Genomic DNA, 21,672 nt, shown 5'->3' with positions numbered 1-21,672 from the left:
ATGTTACCAAAAAATTTATTTAGTACTACTGTGGTTAAGCCCTTTGACCATCAGTTTACTAATCCACCAAATGGGGCCAACAAAACCTATCTTATAAAGGTCTTTGTATGGGCTAAATGAGATTTTATATGAAAGTACCCTGTAACATTTTCTGACACAAAGTAGGAGTTCAGCAAGTGTTAGTTAATGTATTATTACTTTTCCCATGTAAGGGAAATAAACAGGCTTTTGCACAGTAGATCATTTTAGTGGAAAACTTGAACAAGATAAAAACAATGGCACTTAAAATATCTTTGCTCAGTTTTTAAAAACGTTTGTCTTTAAAAGTTTCGTATTAACTAATATTGGAACAACTTTTACACCTTTTGTCACTCACTTTGTAAGTGAGATCTTGTGTGGAAGAGTGATTCATCCTGATTGAAGGTGAGTGAGTGTCCTCCCAGGGCACTCAGAAGTCCTGTTAGCGTGGCAGTGGATCCTTTGGAACCTTACAGTTTAACTTGTTTACGCGCTGCTGCTGTCAGTTTCTGATTAGCTCAGCCACGCCCATGTTTTGACCTATACAGTTTGCTTTTCAAGCTGTTCCCAGGATGGCTAAATTAGAAGAGTCACGGGTAGAGGCGTCTGAGTTCTTTCCCTTCAGTGGTGAGGTGAGGTGGGGATGTGGATGATGATAGCACAAAGTGTTTTGTGACTGACTGCGACACAGGATTGTTATTAAATTCGTTCTACTCTTTTAATAAAAACAGGATTTTACTAGTATTTGGCTTTTAAGATGGTGATCTTTAAAAAGATGTGTTAAGTCTATGCTGTAGTGTTGGCGTAGAAAGCACATATGACTTTGGTTTAAAGTAACTAATTCTAACATTTAAATCAAATTGTTACAATTCATAATTTATAGTGTATTTTTCCAAAATGAGTTACTTTAGGTTGTTCTACCATGATTGTTTAGTGAGAGAATTTAATAATATTCATTTTAATCTTGGTCTGTGAGGAGATAAATGAATGAAGTATCACTCGGGATATATTTGTTGATAGGCTCAGATAGATCTATTTTAAAAGTCCATCCTTTAAAAAAAAAAACATTGTCTCATTTGGATTTATTTTATAAGAGTTATGTCTTGTCGCTTAATATAGCTTTTAAACTAAGTTATGTGTGGACCAGACTTACTTAAACTAGTAATGAATAGAATAACTTGAATAAGTTGTACTTCAGTAAGTACAACTTACTGAATATATTAATATATTTAAAATTAAATTCTAGTCTTTTGCCAGGTTTTTATTATGATTGATATAGACCCTATCATTTTTATATTTAAATTAATGTCTCTATAAATAAGTCTAAAGGAATTACCTTAAAATAAATTTAGTATGTCATAGTTATAATCTAGATTATGTTTACTAACAAGTTTTTGATTTATACTATTTAACAGAGAGCTGATATTAGTTTTTCTCAGTCCTTAATATGTGAAGTGATAAATGAGATATTACATTCCTAATTAATGGCTGTTTTAGTAAATAGTCATTCTACATTTAAAAAATAATAAGGTCAATCACTCTCTTAAAGAGGGCTGTTAGAGATGGCAAGTCATAATTCGTTTTCATAACCTATTTATCCAAGTTGTTATTGGACACTAGCAGGTTGATAGGTATTGACCATGACAGGCTATTACACAGTGATATCTTTAGCTTCACTAATATGTCTTGGCTGAGAGTAATATTTATTTCCACATATATGCTCTCCAGGCTCCTAGGTTTTCCTCTATTATGGTGGTATTAAGGGGAGGCCTGTAATCTAATAAGAGGGGATCAAACAGCAGGTGCAAGAGGTGCCTTTTAATACCAAGTGATTACAGTGGCTGTTTGCTCCAAAATAAATAGTTTACCCTGAAACTATTTTGGTTTACACTGCAGTAGGCTTCCTTAGGAGAGAGATTCTGTTGGTAGAAGACACTATAAGCGTGATGCTGCCAGGAACGTATTCTGTATGATTTAGTCCCTTGGGATTTGAGATCATGCTTTTCTTTATAGATTTCTTTGTAGTAGATTCTCATTTTACTTTTTAATTTTAATTTGGTTTATTTTGTGAATAGATAATAACTACACATACTACAAAATTCAGGGGATAAACACTGAAAAGTCCTCCTCCTACCTCTGTGTCCCTCGGGCTCCCTGGAGACAACTGGTGTTGAAAATTAGAATTTTATTTTTGTTTGAACTTCTGTTTCTTTTATGTTTTCTGAACTGTTGTTTTTTTGTTTTTTGTAAGGATACATGAAATTATTAAGTTTAATTGACATTTGTCTCTTACATGATAAGCATTAAGGAGATAATAACAATAATTTGGGGAGTTATTTTGCAAACTACATTCAAATAAGGATTTTAAATAAAGTAAATTTCTTTATAGTGATCATTTTTCCTTGAGATTTCTAGGTGTATGTTGAAGAATGTAAATCTCATGCCAGAGTTTTGTGAGGGAAGAAGATCATTAATCTGATATATAAAAATATCTCATTTCTTTAATGTTTATTTCTTTTGTTAATGAAGTTGAGCATCTTGTCTTGTGTTTATGGGCTTATTGTTTCTTTTCCTGTGAATAGTATGGGTTTATGTCCTACCTGTTTTTCTACACTCTTATTCATTATTTTCTCACTGATTTGTAAGGCACTTTTTGTTCCTTTCATTTTTAGATAGAGTAGGGGGAAATTCACCCATTGTCCTATCTGTTGAACTCATGTTGATCCATCTTTCATGACTTCTAGACGTGTTTTATAGAACGCTTAGAAAGGCCTTTCTAATAGGAGGTTTGGTCAATTTCATCTTCTAGATTTTTAAATCTGTCTTTGTATCAGTTCTGTTATTCATGAGTTTATTCATCAACTTAATAAACTATTCACTAATTTATTTGCAATAAACCTACTCAGTCACTCGTTTACCAAATATTTATTTAGAATCTACTAAAAGCTACTGTTTTAGGGGCCAGGGCTACGGTGGTGAATAAGACACACAGTTCCTGCTCTTATGGAGCTTCTATTTTAGAACGAGCGAACAGGATAACACCAGCTAAGTGCCATAACAGAGCAGGAAGGTAGGGCTGTGGGAGAGGGTGGCTTTCAGGTGACATTAGATATGGTAGCCTTGGAATGCCTCAGTGAAGAGATGACATTTCATCTAGAACCAAAGAGATAAGGAGGAACAGTGATGCACTGATCCTGGACAGGGAAGAAGTATAAAGGCTGCACCCATGGTACAGCTGAGGAACAGCAAGGAGTCCAGTGTGGCTGGGTTATGGTGGTGAGGACAGCGTAGGGGGACAGATCATGGAGGTCTTTGGAGATCAGAGCTTGGTGTTGGACCTTATTCCAAGTGTGTGGAAAGCCACTGGAGGATTTTGAGCAGTAGCCGAGTTGTTCACTGTTGCTTCTATGTGAAGAGCGGACTGGGGGCCAAGAGATGCAGCAGGAAACAGCCAGCAGCCCACTGCAAGAGGCCAGCTTAGAGGTGGTGGTGCCTGAGAAAGAAGGAAGAAGTGGAGCTAGAGAATGGGAGAGGAGTGTGAAGGTAGAGTTGGCAGAACTTGTGGAGGGTATTTCAGCTCTTCAAATGTATTTTGTTTTAGGATGTATATTTTAAATTTGTAACATTTGTTATTTTTATAATAGCTTTATTGGAATACAATTCACATACCATACAATTTACCCGTTTAAAGTATATAATTCAGTAATTCTTAGTCGTATTCACAGAGTTGTGCAGTCCTTGCCACGGATAATTTGAGAACACTTTCATCCCTTGTAGATAGAAACACAGTACCATTAGCATCCGCTCCCCATTTCTCACCAGCTCTCCCCACTCTAGACAACCACCAGTCTACTTTCTGCCTCTATGGATTTGCCTGTTTGGGACATTTCATATCAATGGAACCATACACTGTATGGTCCTTTGTGACTGGCTCTTTTCACTCAACACGCTGTTCTTGAGGTTCAGCCATGTTGTAGATGCATCAGTACTTCATACCTTTTAAAGTCTGAATAATGCTTTGTTGTATGGATATACTTCATTTGTATTAATCCATTCATTCGTTGCTAGATATTCGGGTTGTTTTTAGTTTGGGGCTATTATGAATAATGTTGTAAGCTACATTTTTATATCTGTTTACTTTTAAACACAAAATATATTTTAAAACTTCTCTTTCAGTGGTACCCTGTCCTTTGTTTTATAGATTCAGTGTTGTCTCAAATCTCTTTGAGTATACTAATTATATTTTTAAAAATTCTCTCATTTCTTGCTAGCCTCTGGGCCATTTGGTTTTTCATCTTGTTCCATTTATTTCTAGCATGATGGGTTTCGTCAAATGATGGTTCTTGTTTGATTATTCTTTCATGTTTAAATTAAGGGAATGGTAAATAGTTGGACCGTATCTCTTCTTCACTTCTGTCTACCTCTGCGAAAGGTCTTTCCCCAAGTGAGCTTGTCTGACTCCGACATTAACTTTCTACCTATTGCATGTTCCTTACTCTGTATCCACTTTTATGGTATTGCTTCATTATATTATAACTGTCTTCTTCACAACTAGAGATTTTAAGAGCAGATGTCATATCTAATTTCATTTTGTATATTCAGCTTCTTTTGCACAATAAATAATAAATGTTGGTTAAATTTCATATCCCATGTAATTGCCATGCATTAAAAATGTGTGTATGTTTTTTTCTAGAGGCGTGGAGCTATTTCCTATGACAGTTCTGACCAGACTGCATTGTACATTCGTATGCTAGGTAAGCGGTATTTATTTTGTACCAATATCCGTTAGTTTTGTTATTGTGTGGTGTTACTTGAGATTGAGGTAGTTTTCATTTGGTTGGTTCATCGCTGTTTGCAATAGAAATAATCTGTTATTCTGAGGTTTAAAAGTCTTGAAACCAATATTGAATGTTATGTGAATAAAGAGAGGCCTTTTAGAGTACTTGAGTCTCTGATTTAATAACTGGGACTCTTATCATTAGTACACAATTTTAAATTGAACTAGAGTATTCTTCATAAAAAAGGGTCCTGATCACATAGTCCTGTCATTGCATGTATTCTCTTCTCACTTGGCTGGCGAGGAAGACTGTTGGTCTTCTCCCAGTCTCAGTTCTTAAATTTTTCTTGTATTACTCAAGTCCATAAAGTAAAATGAATTTAGATTGTGTATATATGTATCATTGTTTTCTCTCTTCACCAGATTTTTCTCCTCATCACATACTCCTTGATCCCTTGTCCTTTAATTCATACTATTAGAAATGTACAATTAAGATTTACTGGAATCTTGCAGATTTACTTCTCTTTTCTTAAAGGAGTCTTCTGTGACTCCTCTCCTCATGCTCAGAATTCCTTCCTCAACTTCTAAGATATTGAGCCATTCATATTCTTCACCTTTCTCTGGATTTTTTGTTTTTGCCTCTGACTAATTCTTTCCCATCCTCTTAAGCCTAAGTGTTCTCCAGTGCCCTGTTTTTGCTTTTCTTCCTTTTTTCCCTCTTTTTTTTTTTTTTTAATTTATTTATTTGACAGAGACAGAGATAGCGAGAGCAGGAACACAAGCAGGGGGAGTGGGAGAGGGAGAAGCAGGCCCCCCGCCGAGCAGAGAGCCCAATGTGGGGCTCGATCCCAGGACGCTGGGATCATGACTTGAGCTGAAGGCAGCTGCTTAACAACTGAGCCACCCAGGTGCCCCCTTTTTTTCCCCTCTTTAATTTACCTTGTGTGTCTGCCTCAACTCCATTCTACTGTAATATGTATTTTTTCCTCACTAGTGTGTGGTCTTTTCCTCTTTACTCTCTTTGTCTCTCTACAAACACATTTGGGATTCTGCTCTCCTGAAAACAACTTTAGACTCCTATTTTTTTTTTTAACTCTGTAGAACATCTTCACATGAGTGTATTGTGGGTACCTGACATTTAATTGAGCAGCAGAGGCACATAGGTAGAGGCAGGGAGACTAGCTAAGGAGCGAGAGCAAGAACAAAACGTGTGTTCCTGGGGCGCCTGGGTGGCTCAGTCGTTGGGCATCTGCCTTCGGCTCAGGTCATGATCCCAGGGTCCTGGGATCGAGCCCCACATCGGGCTCCCCGCTCCGCGGGAAGCCTGCTTCTCCCTCTCCCACTCCCCCTGCTTGTGTTCCCTCTCTCGCTGTGTCTCTCTCTGTCAAATAAATAAATAAAATCTTTAAAAAAAAAAAAATTTGTGTTCCCAGGTCTGTTCATTTTTCAGTCTTTTGCCATCTCAGCACATAACTCCATTCTTCTGGTTGTCAGATCAGAAGCCTTCGAGTCATTTTTGACTCTTATTTCTTACCCACTTCATGTCTACTTCATCAGCAAATCCTCTTGGCTGATACCTTCAAAGTATATCCAGAATTTCACCACCCTTGATGCTGTTACCATCGCGATCTGAGCCATAGTTATTTTTTTTATTGTTAATTATAGTCACATTGTTGTACATTAGATCTGCAGAACTTACCCTGCATAACTGACACATGGTTCCCTTGAACAGTATCTCCCCATAGCCACCCCCCCACCAATCCACAGATTGCTTCATTTCTTACACTTGCTCCTTAGCTAGTCTCCGTGCCTCTACCTATGTGCCTCCGCTTGATTCTAGTTTATGTGGCCAAAGTGAACCTTTTGAGAACTAAGTTAAATCAGTCTCACTCCTCCATTCAGAATCTTCTGATGGTTTTCTGAGATGAACAGCCAGAGCTATTATGATGGCCCACAGAGGTCCAGCATGAACTGGCCCTACCACCTCTCTGACTTGACTTCTCCCTCACCTCAGTCCATCCATGCTGGCCTCTTTGCTTGACCTTGAACATGCCAAGCATGCCCCCCATCTCAGGGTATTTTATTTATTCTTTGTTAAGCCTAGAAACCTCTTCCTCCAGATAGCCACATGGCTCACTGCCTCACTTCTTTCAGGCCTCTGCTCAAATACCTTTTTTTCAATGAGGCCTTCTCTGACCACCCTAGTGAGTCCATTCTCCCCTACTTCTTCCCCCCCCCCTCCCCGCCCCTGCCATTCTTCTTTCCTTGCTTTCGTTTTTTCCAGGTTACTTATTACCATCTTCCGTAGAATGAAATCCTTACTTGTTATATTATTTATTTCCATGAAAGGATAAGCTTCATGAAGCCGGGGACTTTATGTGTTTTGCTCACTGCTGTACTTGCAGTGCCTGACGTGTGGTGGCTGTTCAGTAAGAATTTGTTGCAGGGTGAAGGAATCGCCACATGAGAGAGTTGATTAATCACTATGGGATGACACGAACGTTGAAGGAAATGATGGCCTTACTTAGAGAAACGAGTGAGCCAGGAAGGCCTTCTAGGCAAGCACAATTCAAGGGCACAGGCGGCAGGGATGAAGACGTAAAGGTTATGAACTTGGAGGCTGTGGAAGTATAGTGGGGAAAGTGCTGTCTTTGGAGTCCACAGAGTAGGTTTGTATCCTGACTCACCCTTTACTAGCTTTATGGCATGGGCAGGCTACTTAACTTCTCAAAGTCTCAGTTTCTTCATCTGTAATGGGGACTAAGATGCCTACCTCCCAGAGTTGCTAAGAGAATTAAATAAAATAGTGCCTATAAGGCACAAAAAGAGCGTCTGGTACATGCTTCCAGTGGTTATTTTGCTGTGTGGAGAAGTAGATCTGAAATTCATATGAATACATGTAGAAGAAACAATACTGAGCTTATACAGGCCAAAGTTTAAGACCCAACTAAAGTCCTTGGGTGTATGTCCACTATCAATGAGAAAAGAGAAGATTGATCAAATTAAACATTTAAGGCAAAATCTTTAACATTTTATTTTTCTGTACATTCATAAAATTTTAAGGTTTTTAAGAATGGGTCATGTATTTTCTTTCATATCTCTTATAGTCTAGTATGGTGGTGGGCAAGGGGTAGACACTTAATATTTTTCTCTCTGGATTTTTAGAGTTTTATGCTGAGGATTTTAACTCCATGTGAATAATAAGATATTAGGTTCAACTGTCATATACTTGTCATGTTTCCGAATGCTAACTTTAAAATTTAGATTGTAATTATTATTATTATTATTATTGTAGAGGTAGATTAAAAAAAGAAGTCCACCTAGCCATACAATTCAATATTGAAAATTTGTAAATCCCTTTAAATAGATCAGCTGTTAACTACTTACTCCATAAGTACTTAGTGGGCCAGTACTTATGAGTATGATACCACATAAACCTTTGTGGCATATGGGATCTTCTTCCCAAAATGGCAGCCTTCTAAGTTTTTTTTTTTCTTGATTTTGTCCAGGAGATGTACGTGTAAGGAGTCGAGCAGGATTTGAATCAGAAAGAAGAGGTTCTCATCCATATATTGATTTTCGTATTTTTCATGGTAAGTGTTGGCATATACAGTATTTCTCTTAGGCTTTCAGTAAACTTCAGATTTTCATAAACTTATGTAATTTTTCAAAGGAAAAAAAAGTTATGTTTGGAATGTTTTAAAAAACATTGGGTCATGATGAATGACACTTTATTTCTAGATAATGTTGGTAAATGCTTAGAGGCAATTAGAATTGTAAAGTATAAAATATGAAAGCTGATATAGTTTTTCTTCTCCTTTCCAATTTAAATGTGAAATTACTTTGGTACATTTTTTTCTTCTTGAAATATATGTGTGTGTGTGTGTATGTTTGAAGTTGTTTTATTCCATATGTTTTGTCTTCACTACTCTAGATAAAATGTTTTTGTGCAAATGACATTTTATAAGGTATTTTCATAGTTAACAAGGTGTATCCTGGTTTATTTGAAAATACACTGCCACCTTTAAAGATGTTTCATAGAATGCATATTTTGAAAACAAACATTGTGTGGGTCTGGCCCACAATGGAGAAAATGGAAAAAACAGAACTTCTAAAACCCTTAAATAGTAAACACATTATCTGTTTTTGGAGGACCTCCACTTTTGGAAATGTTGGATAAATTATTTGCATTAACACTCCATTTAAAAGAAAAAAAACAAGAAAAACTGGACAAAATATGGAAGACATGTATTTGAGTATATCAGAATGCTGTTAAGACAGAGATGAATCTGGCATTTGGGCTACTTTCCCCCTTAGTAGCATCTGTCAATTCTGGGAAAGGTGGATGAGAAGCTGAGCAGAGTTTCTGATGGACACTTAAGGCTAAAAAAACAGAAACAGCTGTTGATATCCCACCAAGGTTGGGGCATTGGTCCTGGTAAACCCTCTGTGCTCCATTTGGAACCCCAAAGTACTGTACCTTAGAAATAAATCCCAGCTATGAAATGTCTCAATCCGTGATTAGATCAAGGTGATCTGTGACTTCAGTACCTCTAGCCACCTACTTGAAGTAAATGTTAATCCTCTTTGAAGGAAGGTAACATTACCCTGAGTCTCAGATTACCTCTAAATTTTTCATATGCAATATCAAGCACTGAATTAAAAATAAAAAAGGCAAAAGGAGATAAGACAGTGTGATGAAAAATGAAAAGGAAACAACAGTAGAAACATCCATAGGAAATTCTAATGATGGGATTATTTTACATGAGCTTCAAAATAACTAAACATAATTTGCTGATGGGGAAAAAAGACCTGATTAAGAATTTCAGTAGAGGACTGCAAATTGTGAAGAAAAAAAAAAGAAATGGAAATTTAAGACTGAAAAATAACATACCTTAAATAAGAACTCATTGGAGATGGTGTTAACAGCAAATAAGACCAAAATGCAGAGAGAATTAGTGGATTGGGATATTAGGTCAGAAGGAAATAATTTAGAATGAAACACAAGCAAAAGATAGAAAAGACATATAGAATATGTTCTAGTTGTCAATTGCTCTGTATCTGTCAAGAATCATGAAGAATCTTAAGATTTTACCTTATAAGTTAACAAATAAATTAGCCTGTAATTGCTTCCTGGGTGCTGGCGGAAGACACAAGACTCCTAGGTCAGAGACAAATGACTTTATTATTCATGGCATAGCAAGCAACATGAACATAATATTATGTCAGTTCTTCTAGCCCCAGCACATCCTGCAGTGGCAACACGGAGGGTTTTATGTGGATACTGTGCACACAGTGAATTTGCATTACCTCCGCGAACTTGGGGAATATACCCCTTTTACAGTAATACTGCTCTTTGTCCCAGAAAAAGATGTTACTTATCCCTCAAGGTTGCTAGCTGCAAACACAAGAAATGGCCTGGATAAGGACCTGGTCAGAGCTTGGGATTCTTGTCACACCCAGCAAGAATGTGCAGGGACACTCAGGAGTGTCCTCTGTGGAGGATTACTGCTCCCAGTAGTAACAAATGACTCCAAACTTACTGGCATAAAACAAGAGCTTTTTTTTTTTTTTATGTTCATGATTCTGAGAGTCAGGAATTTAGTCAGCGTATCTGCTTCAATTTGTCTGTGTTCCCCAGTGTTTTGATCTTCAACTAGGGTAGTTCAAACAGCTAGAGAGAGCTGGGATGGCTCCACGAGGTCTGTGTATCTGGGGCCTTGTTTTTTCTCCACATGTCCTCTCCTGGGGCTGGAACATCTAAGATGACTTCTGCACTCTTATATCTGGTGCCAGGGTAGGGTGGCTGGAATTTCTGGGGCTGGCCAGCATTTCTTTCTTTCCATAAATGGCAGTGTCACAGGAGTTGGACCTCTTCCATGACAGCTGCTGTCTTGCCCCAGAGGAAGCATTCAGAGAGAGAGGAAGTATGGGAACACCTGGTCCCTGACGATATGGGCATGGACACTGGCGCAACATCACATTTTCATATTCTTTTTATCAGCTGGTGACACAGCTTGCCCAGATGCATGCACAGGGGACATAGATCCCACTTGTCAAAGGGAATAAGGTCAAAAATGTCAATCTTCTATCCTTAATCTGGCACCAAATGTGTTGAAAAGGTCTTTAGGGTCCCAGGAAAGGAATGGGAAATTAGAGTAAAAGTAGTCTTTGAAAAGATGATCAAGTTATCTCTAAAGCTTGATAAAGCACATTAAGGTACAGATTCAAGAAGGATTATGAATCTTAAGTACAGTAACATTAAAAGAAAATCACAGTGTATTAGCATAGTATAACTGAAAACCAAAATCAAAGAGAAATGCTTTCACTCATATGTGGAATTTAAGAAACAGAACAAACGAACAAAGGGGAAAAAAAAAAAGAGGGAGCAAACCAAGAAACAGACTCAACTATAGAGAACAAACTGATGGTTACCAGAGGGCAGGTGGGGGGATTGGGGCAATGGGTGAAATAGAAGATGGGGATTAAGGAGTGCGCTTGTTGTCATGAGCACAGGTGATGTATCGAAGTGTTGATTCACCATATTGTACACCTGAAACTAATATTACACTGTATGTTAACTAACAAATTTAAATAAAAACTTAAAAATATATATATGGAGCATTTTAAACTTGAGAATAAGCTCTTTTCCAAAGTGGAAAAGTAAAATAAATAAATTAATTTAAAAAAAAAATAGTGAGAGAGAAAGAAAATTATTACCTTCAAAGGAACAGCGATGAGATTGCCAGAAACAGATTCTGTTTCGTTTTCAACAGAAACTAAGAAGCTAGAAGACAAAGGAAAGATAGCTTCAGAGTGATGGAAAAAAATAAATGTCAAACTAAAATTTCGCCCACAAACAAACTCTTCTAGAGAATAAAGGAAAAGGACATACTTCATAACTTATTATGTAAAGCCAGCATAATCTTGATACTAAAACCCGACAAGGATACGACAAGAATAGGAAATTATAGCCACTATCACTCACAAATATAGATGAAACATTCTGAGTAACATACTATCAAATTAAATCTACAGTTTATAGGAAAAAATATATTTGACCCAATTTGTATTTTCCCGGAAATATAAGGTTGGCTTAACATTCAAAAACCAGTCGTTGTAATTCACTGTATTAATAGAAGAAAGGAGAAAAGTCATGGAAAGACCAGTATATAGAGATACCATTTATTACCTTTTCTATTCAATATTGTTTTGGAGTTTGTAGTTTTCAGTACAATAATTCAAGGAAAAGAAAGAGAAGATATAAGGATTAGGAAAGAAGAAGTATATAAGTGTTATCATTTATGGATGACATGATTATGTACTTAGAAAACTATTAGGAGGAATAAGTGACTTTAGCAAGTTTGCTTGGTACAAAGTCAGTACATAGTTGTATTTTTATAAAGCAGCATTGACAAAAACTGAAATAACAATTTAAATTTATATCAACAAAAGATCAAATATGTAGGGATCAGTCCTAACAAAAGATGTGTATGACTCTGCATAGAAAACTGCATAGAGGGGAGCCTGGGTGGCTCAGATGGTTAAGCGTCTGCCTTCAACTCAGGTCATGATCCCGGGGTCCTGGGATCGAGTTCTGCATCGGGCTCCCTGCTCCTTGGGGAGCCTGCTTCTCCCTCTGCCTCTCCCTCTGCCTCTCTCTCTCTCTCTCTGTCTGTCTCTCATGAATAAATAAATAAAATCTTAAAAAAAAAAAAACTGCATAGAAAAAAGATACTACAGAGGAAAAGAAGACCTAAATAAATGGAAGTATATACTATTGTTCATGGGTTGGAAGATTCAGTATTTTTAAGATGTTAGATTTCTTGAATTGACCTATAGGTTTAGTGAAATCACAGTAAAAATCCCAGCAGGTTTTTTTTCTCTTTGATTGAATTGACACACTGATTATAAAATCTATATAAAAATTGAAAAAGCCTAGCGGTGCCTCGCTGACTCAGTCAGTGGAGCATGTGATCCTTGATCTCAGGGTTGTAAGTTTGAGCCCTGGTTTGGGTGTAGATATCACTTAAAAAAAAAAAAAATCTTAAAAAAAAAAAGGAAAGGAAGGAAGAGCCCAAATTAGTCAGGACAATCAGAAAAATAAGAACCATGTTACAGAAGTTACTCCTCCTAGGGGTGCCTGGGTGGCTTAGTCAGTTAAGTGTCTGACTCTTGATCTCAGCTCGGGTCTTAATCTCAGGCTCATGAGTTCAAGCTGCATGCTGAGCATGGAGCCTACTTAAAAAAAAAAAAGTTACTCTTCCCAGATATAAAGACTTATTACAAACTATAGTTACAATTTTAAACTAGGGTGATATTGGTTCAAAGCCTGACAAATAGGATAATAAAACAATGGTAAAGTTCAGAAACAGATTCACACACATTGTGGGGTTTTGATTTGTGACAAATATGGTAATGCAGCCTGGAAAAGATTACTTTTAAATAAATGGTGTTGAATCAGTTGGCTACCCATTTGGGAAAAAAATTAATCTTGACCCCTTATTCACACCATACATGAAAAAATCAGATTTGGGTGTATTTAGTTTTCCAAATTATACTGATAAGTCAGATAAGATGAGGAATAAGAATTGATTTAGTAATGTGGAGGTGCTGGTACGGGAAACCTGATGATTAAATGAATTTAAGAGAACAAATAGATAGATGTAGCCAATACAGACAATTCTGTTGGAGACTTCCGCTGCAAAGAAAAGGAAAGAGAGAGAGGCAGCTGACGGGAAGTAGGATCACTAAAGACGGAAATTAATAGCCAAGACTAGAAAACAAAAAGACCTGGCCACCTGGAAATTTTTAAGTTCTGAAATAAATACTTCTTGAGTCAAAGAGGAGGTGGTAACTGACTTTGCAGACTTTTAAAAAGCAATAACTAAAGATTACACATAAAAACCTGTGAAAATTCAGATGAAATTCAGTTAAAGCAGTGCTTACAGGAAAATTCAAAGCATTAAAAATATTTACATTAATAAATGAGAAAGTGAAATAAATGAGTTAATCAAGAAGTTAGAAAAAGAATAAGAAAGTACACCTAAGAAAAAATGAAGATAGCAATTAGTAAAGATAAAAACCAGAAATCAATGAGTTAAAAAACTAAAATAAAAATAAACTAAGGCCTGGTTCTTTACAACGAAATAAACTACTGGCTGACTTAATCAATGGATTAAAGTAAGCTAATACGAATACTTAAAAACTAAGTGGAGGCAGGGTGGCATCCTCACAGATACAAGGGAAATTAAAGAATAAAACTAGACTGCTTATTCTTACTAATTTTTTGTTTAGGAAAATACTTTTTTTAAGTAAAAATGTTATTTATGTTAACATGGGTTTATTACATTTTTTGAAAAACTTTATTTTTTTAGCACATTTTTAGGTTGAGAGCAAAATTGAGAGGAAGTACAGAGATTTCCCACATATCCCCACACCACAAATGCATAGCCTCTTCTACTATCAACATCACCAAATAGTGTGATATGTTTGTTATAATTGATGAAGCTACATTGACACATCATAATCACCCAAAGTCCGTGGTTTACATTAGGGTTCATTCTAGGTGTTGTACATTCTATGGATTTGAACAAATATATAATGGCATGTATCCATTGTTATAGTATACAGAGTATTTTCACTGCCTTAAAAATCCTTTGTGCTCCACCTATTCATTCCCCCTTTTCCCAGCCATTGGCAACTACTGATCTTTTTACTTTATCCATAGCTTTGCCTTTTCCAGAATGTCATATAGTTGGAATCAACTGAAAAAAAGCCTTTTCAGATTGGCTTCTTTCACATGGATAATATGCATTTTAGGTTACTCCTTATCTTTTCATGACTTGATAGCTTATTTCTTTTTAGCACTGAATAATATTCCATTGTCTGGATGTACCAAGCTTATTTATCCTTTCACCTACTGAAGGACATCTTTGTTGCTTCCAGGTTTTGTCACTTAATGAATAAAGCTCCTCCAAACATCCATGTGCAGGTTTTTGTGTGGATGTGACTTCTTTGGGTAAATACCAAGGAATGTGATTGCTGGGTTATATGGCATAAAGTATGTTTAGTTTTGTAAGAAACTGTCAAACTGTCTTCCAAAGTGGCTGGACCATTTTGTATTCCTACCAGTAGTGAATGGGAATTTCTGTTGCTCCATATTCACATCAGCATTTGGTGTTTTGAGTGTTCTGGATTTTAGCCATTCTAATATATGTAGGTAGTGGTATCTCATTTTAATTTGAAATTCCCTGTGGATCATCTTTTCATATGCTTGTCTGCCATCTGAGTATCTTTGATGAGGTGTCCAGGTTTTGGCCCATTTTTTAATCAAATTGTTTTCTTGTAGAATTTTGAGTTCTTTGCACACTTTGGATAGTAGTCCTTTATCAGATGTGACTTTTGCAAATATCTGCCATTTTGTGGCTTGTCTTCTCATTCTCTTGACACTCTCTTTTGCAGAGCAGAAATTTTTAATTTTTTTAAAACAATTTTAATTCTTTTTTTTAAGATTTTATTTAAATTTATTTGAGAGAGAGAGAATGAGAGATAGAGAACACGAGAGGGAAGAGGGTCAGAGGGAGAAGCAGACTCCCTGCTGAGCAGGGAGCCCAATGTGGGACTCGATACCAGGACTCGAGGATCATGACCTGAGCTGAAGGCAGTTGCTTAACCAACTGAGCCACCCAGGCACCCAGAAGTTTTTAATTTTAATGAAGTCCATCTAAAACCAATTTCTTTCATGGATCATGCATGTCTTTGGTGTTGTTTCTAAAAAGGCATTTCCATACCCAAGGCTGTCTAGATTTTCTCCTGTGTTATCTTCTAGGAGTTCTTTAGTTTTGTATTTTATATTAAGGTCTCTGATCCATTTTGAATTAGTTTTTGTGAAGGATGTAAGGTGTGTGTTTAGATTCATTGTTTTTGCATGTGGATGTCCAGTTGTTCCAGCACTTTTTGTTGAAGAGACTATGTTTGCTCCAGTGTATTGCTTTTTCTCCTTTGTCAAAGATCAGTGACTATATTTATGTGGGTTTATTTCTGGGCTTTCTACCTTGTTCTCCTGATCTGTTTGTCTGTTCTTTTGCCAATACCACACTGTCAATTTTTGTAGCTTTATAGTAAGTCTGGAAGTCTGGAGGTCATGTCAGTCTTCCAACTTAGTTTTTCTCCTTCAATAATGAGTTGGCTAGTCTGGGTCTTTTGCCACTCAGTGTAAACTTTAGAATTAATTTGTTGATATCCACAAGATAACTTACTGAGATTTTGATTGGGATTGCATTGAAACTATGGATCAAGTTGGGAAGAACTGACATCTTGACAGTATTGAATCTTCCTATCCATGAACTTAGAATATCTCTCCATTTACTTAGTTCTTTTTTGATTTCTTTCATCCCAGTTTTGTAATTTTCCTCATATAGATCTTATGCACATTTTGTTAGATTTATATCTAAGTATTTCATTTTGGGGGGGTGCTAATGTAAATGGTATTGTTTTTTTAATTTCAAATACCATTTGTTTATTGCTGGTATATAAGAAAGCAGTGAACTTTTCTTTATTAACCTGTGTCCTGCAGTGTTGCAGTAATAATTGTTTATTATGGTTTCAGGAGTGTTTTTTTTGTTTGTTTATTCTTTCTGATTTTCTGTATAGACAGTCATGTCATCTGTGAGCAAAGGAAGTTTTGTTTCTTCCTTCCCAGTCTGCATATGTTTTCTTTTCTTATTGCATTAGCTAGGACTTCTAATATGATGTTAAAAAGAATAGTAAGAGGGGATATCCTTGCCTTCTACCTAATCTTAGTAGAAAACTTTCAAGTGTCTCACCATTAAGTATTTTCATTGTGGGGTTTTTGTAGACATTCTTTATTAAGTTGAGAACATTCCCTATGTTCCTAGTTTACTAAGAGTTTTTATTATGAACGAGTGTTGGATTTTGTCAAGTGCTTTTTCTGCATTTATTGGTATGATCATAGTTTTTTGGTGTTGTTTTTTTTTTTTTTTTTTCAAGTCTGTTGACTTGTTGGATTACATTAACTGGTTTTTTAATGTTGAACCAGCCCTGCATACTTGGGATAAATTCCACGTGGTTATAGTGTATAATTCTTTCAATACTTTTTTGGATTTAATTTGCTAATATTTTCTTGAGGATTTTCGCACCTCTACACGTAAGAGATACTGGTCTGTAGTTTTCTTTTTCTTAGAACACCTGTGCCTGGTTTTAGTATTAAAGTAATGCTGGCCTCACAGAGTGAATTAGAAGTATTCTTTTCCTCTGTTTCAGTCTTTTGAAAGAGATTGTGGAGGCTTGGTATAATTTCTTCCTTAAAGGTTCACCAGAATTCACCAGTGAACCCATCTGGGCCTGGTATTTTCTGTTTTAGAAGATTATTAATTATTGATTCCATTTCTTAAATATAGGCCTATTCAGAACATCTGTTTATTCTTGTGTGAGTTTTGGCAGACATTTACTCTGGGATCTTTAAAAGACTGATGATTGTTTTTAAAAAGCAAGTATACTCTTACTATAAATGTCTGTAAAAAAATGTTCAAAAAATATTAGCAAAAAGGATTCCAACAGCATAAAAGAACAATAGCCCAGCCTTTGTGGGTTTGTTTTAGGGAGGAACGCAAGCATGATTTAAGATCTAGGTTTGGGGGGGGGGGCGGTTGTAGCAATACATTTGTTGCTGCACCAAAGGGCTTTAGCTCATGTGAGTTACAGCTATTGATATTTACCATGATAGAAATTAAAACAAAATTTGTAAATACTTGTTATTTCATTTTAAAATAACATAATAGGACTTTCAGTTTCTGTAGCCACATAAAAGAAGCTTGGAAGCTCTTGCTCCGTTCTAATAATAGTAGAAAGCTGAAGAGACTGAAAAATCAACAACTCTTCTAGGATCCATAAGAAAGGTGAGGACACAGGGCAAACCACTGCCCTCAAGATTGCAGGGACCAACATGATTAGAGAGAATAACAATTTACTAGAGCACAGACTCACAGACAGAAACCTCCTTGGTGCAGTCAATATTTAAAAGAGTGTAAGGGAGTTGTGAAAAGCAACATGTCTGAGAAAGTTGCACAAGAGTTACCTCTCTCAAATCATAAGGGCTAGAGATTTTATAGGCAAATTCTTTTGGGAACTTTAAAAGACTGATGATTGTTTTTAAAAAGCAAGTATACTCTTACTATAAATGTCTGTAAAAAAATGTTCAAAAAATATTAGCAAAAAGGATTCCAACAGCATAAAAGAACAATAGCCCAGCCTTTGTGGGTTTGTTTTAGGGAGGAACGCAAGCATGATTTAAGATCTAGGTTTGGGGCAGGCGGCGGTTGTAGCAATACATTTGTTGCTTCTGGGAGGAAATGGGTGTCTTGAGAAAAAAAAGAAAAACAAATTTTTTGTTGTAGACACTTTTGAATATTGATTCATGTGAATGTATTATCATGAAAAGCTTAAATAAAATTACTTTTAAATATTGTAATATACCAGATTGGCTATAAATTAGGGATATCAGTAAAAAGGTTAAATCTAAATATTGACATTATATAAAGAAAGGTACAGTTGTATTGGGAGTCTCTAGTATAACCCCTTGTGTTTTACTGAATTTAATGAAATAGAGGATTTGAAAAAATATAATGGTTATAAAGTGTCGATTTAAATTAGGGACATAATTGGACATTTTGTTGGGAGGGGAAGTTGGAAATGATCAAATTGTTGGAAGTAATCCCTAGTGGAATTAAAATAGGATGGATACCTTCTAAATCATAACAAAACCAGGAGCAAATAATGTAACATCTGAAGGACAAAATGAGAGCAGATGAAAGATATTGATGATAGTAATAAAGGTAAAGGGATGAGATATTCCTTCCAAGAGATGAAGATGCTCAGATTAGGTAAAAAATGAAACCTGATGACATAGAATGGTTGAAAACAATATGAAGCAGTACCAGGCTTGAAGGTGTTAAATTGGATTTGGGGACTTATACTTAGATCCTGATCTAGTGATTTAGACCCAGTGTAGGAACTGTGTGGTATGGTATCTTACAACTCTTGACCTCATTATGCTGGTTGTTTACAAAAAGTGACAAATGTCTAAGACTCTAGGTTGTAGTTGGAAAATTGACTCACTGTAGAATTGGGTCCTGTAGTTACTGCAAAACAATATCTCTAAGCCAAAATGATAATAAAATTTGGAGGGTTTTTTTAAATAGAAAAAAATGAATCATTTTTTCCTACTGGTAGTGTGGGTACTGTTTATCACAGAGCTCAGAATTCTTAAAAAATCTTAATCTAGGGGCGCCTGGGTGGCTCAGGTGGTTGGGCGTCTGCCTTCGGCTCAGGTCATGGTCCCAGGGTCCTGGGATCGAGTCCCGTGTTGGGCTCCCTGCTCGGCGGGAAGCCTGCTTCTCCCTCTCCTTCTCCTCCCCCTGCTTGTGCTCTCTCGCTCTCTCTGTCAAATAAATAAATAAAATCTTTAAAAACAAAAATCTAGTATGTTTTGTGAAATGTGATCTAATCAGAGTGAGCACATGTTCCTGCTATGACCAAAACCTCCCATGAGCCATCTCCCAGGAGCCTCCCAGGAGCCTTTTCTTCAGACTTGGCGAAGGCACCTACCTACCCTTAAACAGCTTTCCAGGATAAGTTTAAACCTTCAGAGGGACTTTGAAGCATTTGAAAGACATTAGTAATGTGCCTTCTCCCATTTATATAATTAAAGATAATATTTTATTTTTCACAGTGGCACAAAACCTTGCAAACTGAATTTAAAATAGTTTCTAGATGTTCGAATTGCAAACTTCTAGATACGTGTATTAAATTGATTGAAGTTAGAATTCTCTCTATATACAGCTCCTTAATACCTCTTCTGTGCATCTCTGTGATTGTAACTTAAAGTCACTCTTAATTTCCCTGTTGTAAAATTCCTGTCTCTTTCTGCTCTTTCATTGCTTAAATCCAGTCTGTATTAAATTCCATGTATTCTGTAACCGAAAATACTTCTTTCCTCTCTGTCTTCTTCTATCTCTTATCCTGCTTGATTCAGACCTTTATCACCACTGTCTGGGATTATTCTGGTATTATCTTAACCATTGTCCTTACTTTTAGTATTTCTCTCCTGCAATCTGTCCTGTACTCTGTACCCAAAGTTGGATCTTTCTAAAGAGAGGGAAAGCTTAAAATATAGGGGAAAATGCATCACAACAGGTAAAGAGATGAAGGATGCTGTTAGCATATTAATTAAAACTTTTTTGCCAGTAATTTTGTGTTCTATGTGTTGTATCTGTGAGGTGCTGATATTTAAGTGCTGGAATAGTTGTAACTAATTTCTGGATTATGATTTTCTCCATGTTGACATATTATCTTTACTAATTTACCTGGAAATTAGACATCTACACTGCAGTATTGAGCTTTTTTCTGTTAAGATATTTTATAATACAGGGTGCCTGGGTGGCTCAGTTGGTTAAGTGACTGCTTTTGGCTCAGGTCATGATCCTGGAGTCCCAGGATCGAGTCCTACATCGGGCTCCCTGTTCAGCAGGGAGTCTGCTTCTCCCTCTGACCCTCCTCCCCTCGTGCTCTCTCTCTCATTCTCTCTCTCTCTCAAATAAATAAATAAAATCTTAAAAAAAAAAGATACTTTATAATACAGTTTATAATAAACAGTGTTTGGGTTTACAGTATCAAGGTGAATTCTCCAGAGAGCTGTCCAGTTAGAGAACAATTCAGGCTCCAAAGATAGTAAGTAGGACCTCAGCAGTAATTTTATTCTGTAGATATTACAAGTTTTTCTGCCTTGAGTTTTTGTCGTTTGGATTGTCTTTTGTCATAAATCCTTATTCTCTTAAGGCCCATAAATTTATCTTCACAATATGATTTGTCATAGGCCTTCTATAGCAAGTTCTGACTTTTGAGTCTTTCCAAAAGGGTATAAAGAAACAACAGAAGAAAATTAATTCAACACAGAAAGACCTTAAATGCAGAAACAGTGTTCAGCCTTACTACTAAACTGACAAATTCCTGTCAAATTTAGGAGGTTAAACTGTCCGCCCCAGTGCTGGCGATAGACTAACATTGTGACGGTCTCAAGGGAGCAGTTCCTCAGTAGGCATCAAGAGTTTTTTTTTTTTTTTTTTTTAAGATTTTATTTGTTTTTTGACAGAGAGAGAGACAGCGAGAGAGGGAACACAAGCAGGGGGAGTGGGAGAGGGAGAAGCAGGCTTCCCGCTGAGCAGGGAGCCCGATGTGGGGCTCGATCCCAGGACCCCGGGATCATGACCTGAGCTGAAGGCAGACGCCTAATGACTGAGCCACCCAGGTGCCCCATGCATCAAGAGTTTTAAGCATCTTTTTCCTTTTATTTCATCACTAGAAATGTATGCAAAGGGAATAATCATATGTAAATGTTATGTATGTCCAAAGATGTTCACTTTGGCTTTGTTTATAATAGGAAATGTATTAAATTATGGTATTATTGACTGAAGTATTTAGGAATAAAAGGCCAGAATGTTTATAACCTGCTCTCAGATGTTCAGAAGGAGAATTGTACACACACACACGCGTGCGCACACGCGCTGTGCACATGTTAAAGCAATGGAATAAAATGTTAACAATGACAAATCTGAGTAAAGGGTGTTCCTTGTACTGTTTTTAGTTTGCAACTTTTTTTTTTTATATCTGTATTTTGAAGTGATTTCCAAATAGAAAGTTTGGTAATCATGTGCTTATTAAAAAGGATGGGTTTTATTCAGATTACATATTTGTTAATTAACTAGTATTAGACCAAATCTGTGGTTGTTTATACAGAACTGAGAGAGTTCGAACTTTGGGATGATTCGAAACTTACTTGTATTCATTGTTACAAAGGA

General features: G+C 36.4%; 1 protein-coding gene across 2 annotated transcripts in view; it reads left to right on the top strand.

Annotated features, from left to right (window-relative positions):
- Positions 1 to 21,672, top strand: part of PDE7A (phosphodiesterase 7A) — a 117,942-nt gene that overhangs the window by 51,065 nt on the left and 45,205 nt on the right. For both annotated transcript variants that reach the window (XM_021688160.2, XM_044914224.1), the window contains exons 2-3: positions 4,712 to 4,772; positions 8,305 to 8,388. In XM_021688160.2, the coding sequence (XP_021543835.1) occupies positions 4,712 to 4,772; positions 8,305 to 8,388 (145 nt within the window). The remainder of the gene's footprint in view (positions 1 to 4,711; positions 4,773 to 8,304; positions 8,389 to 21,672) is intronic.

The sequence above is a fragment of the Neomonachus schauinslandi genome, chromosome 4 (assembly GCF_002201575.2).
Source record: "Neomonachus schauinslandi chromosome 4, ASM220157v2, whole genome shotgun sequence".
In the NCBI taxonomy this organism is placed as follows: Eukaryota; Metazoa; Chordata; class Mammalia; order Carnivora; family Phocidae; genus Neomonachus; species Neomonachus schauinslandi.
This window is presented reverse-complemented; position numbering and strand designations above follow the sequence as displayed.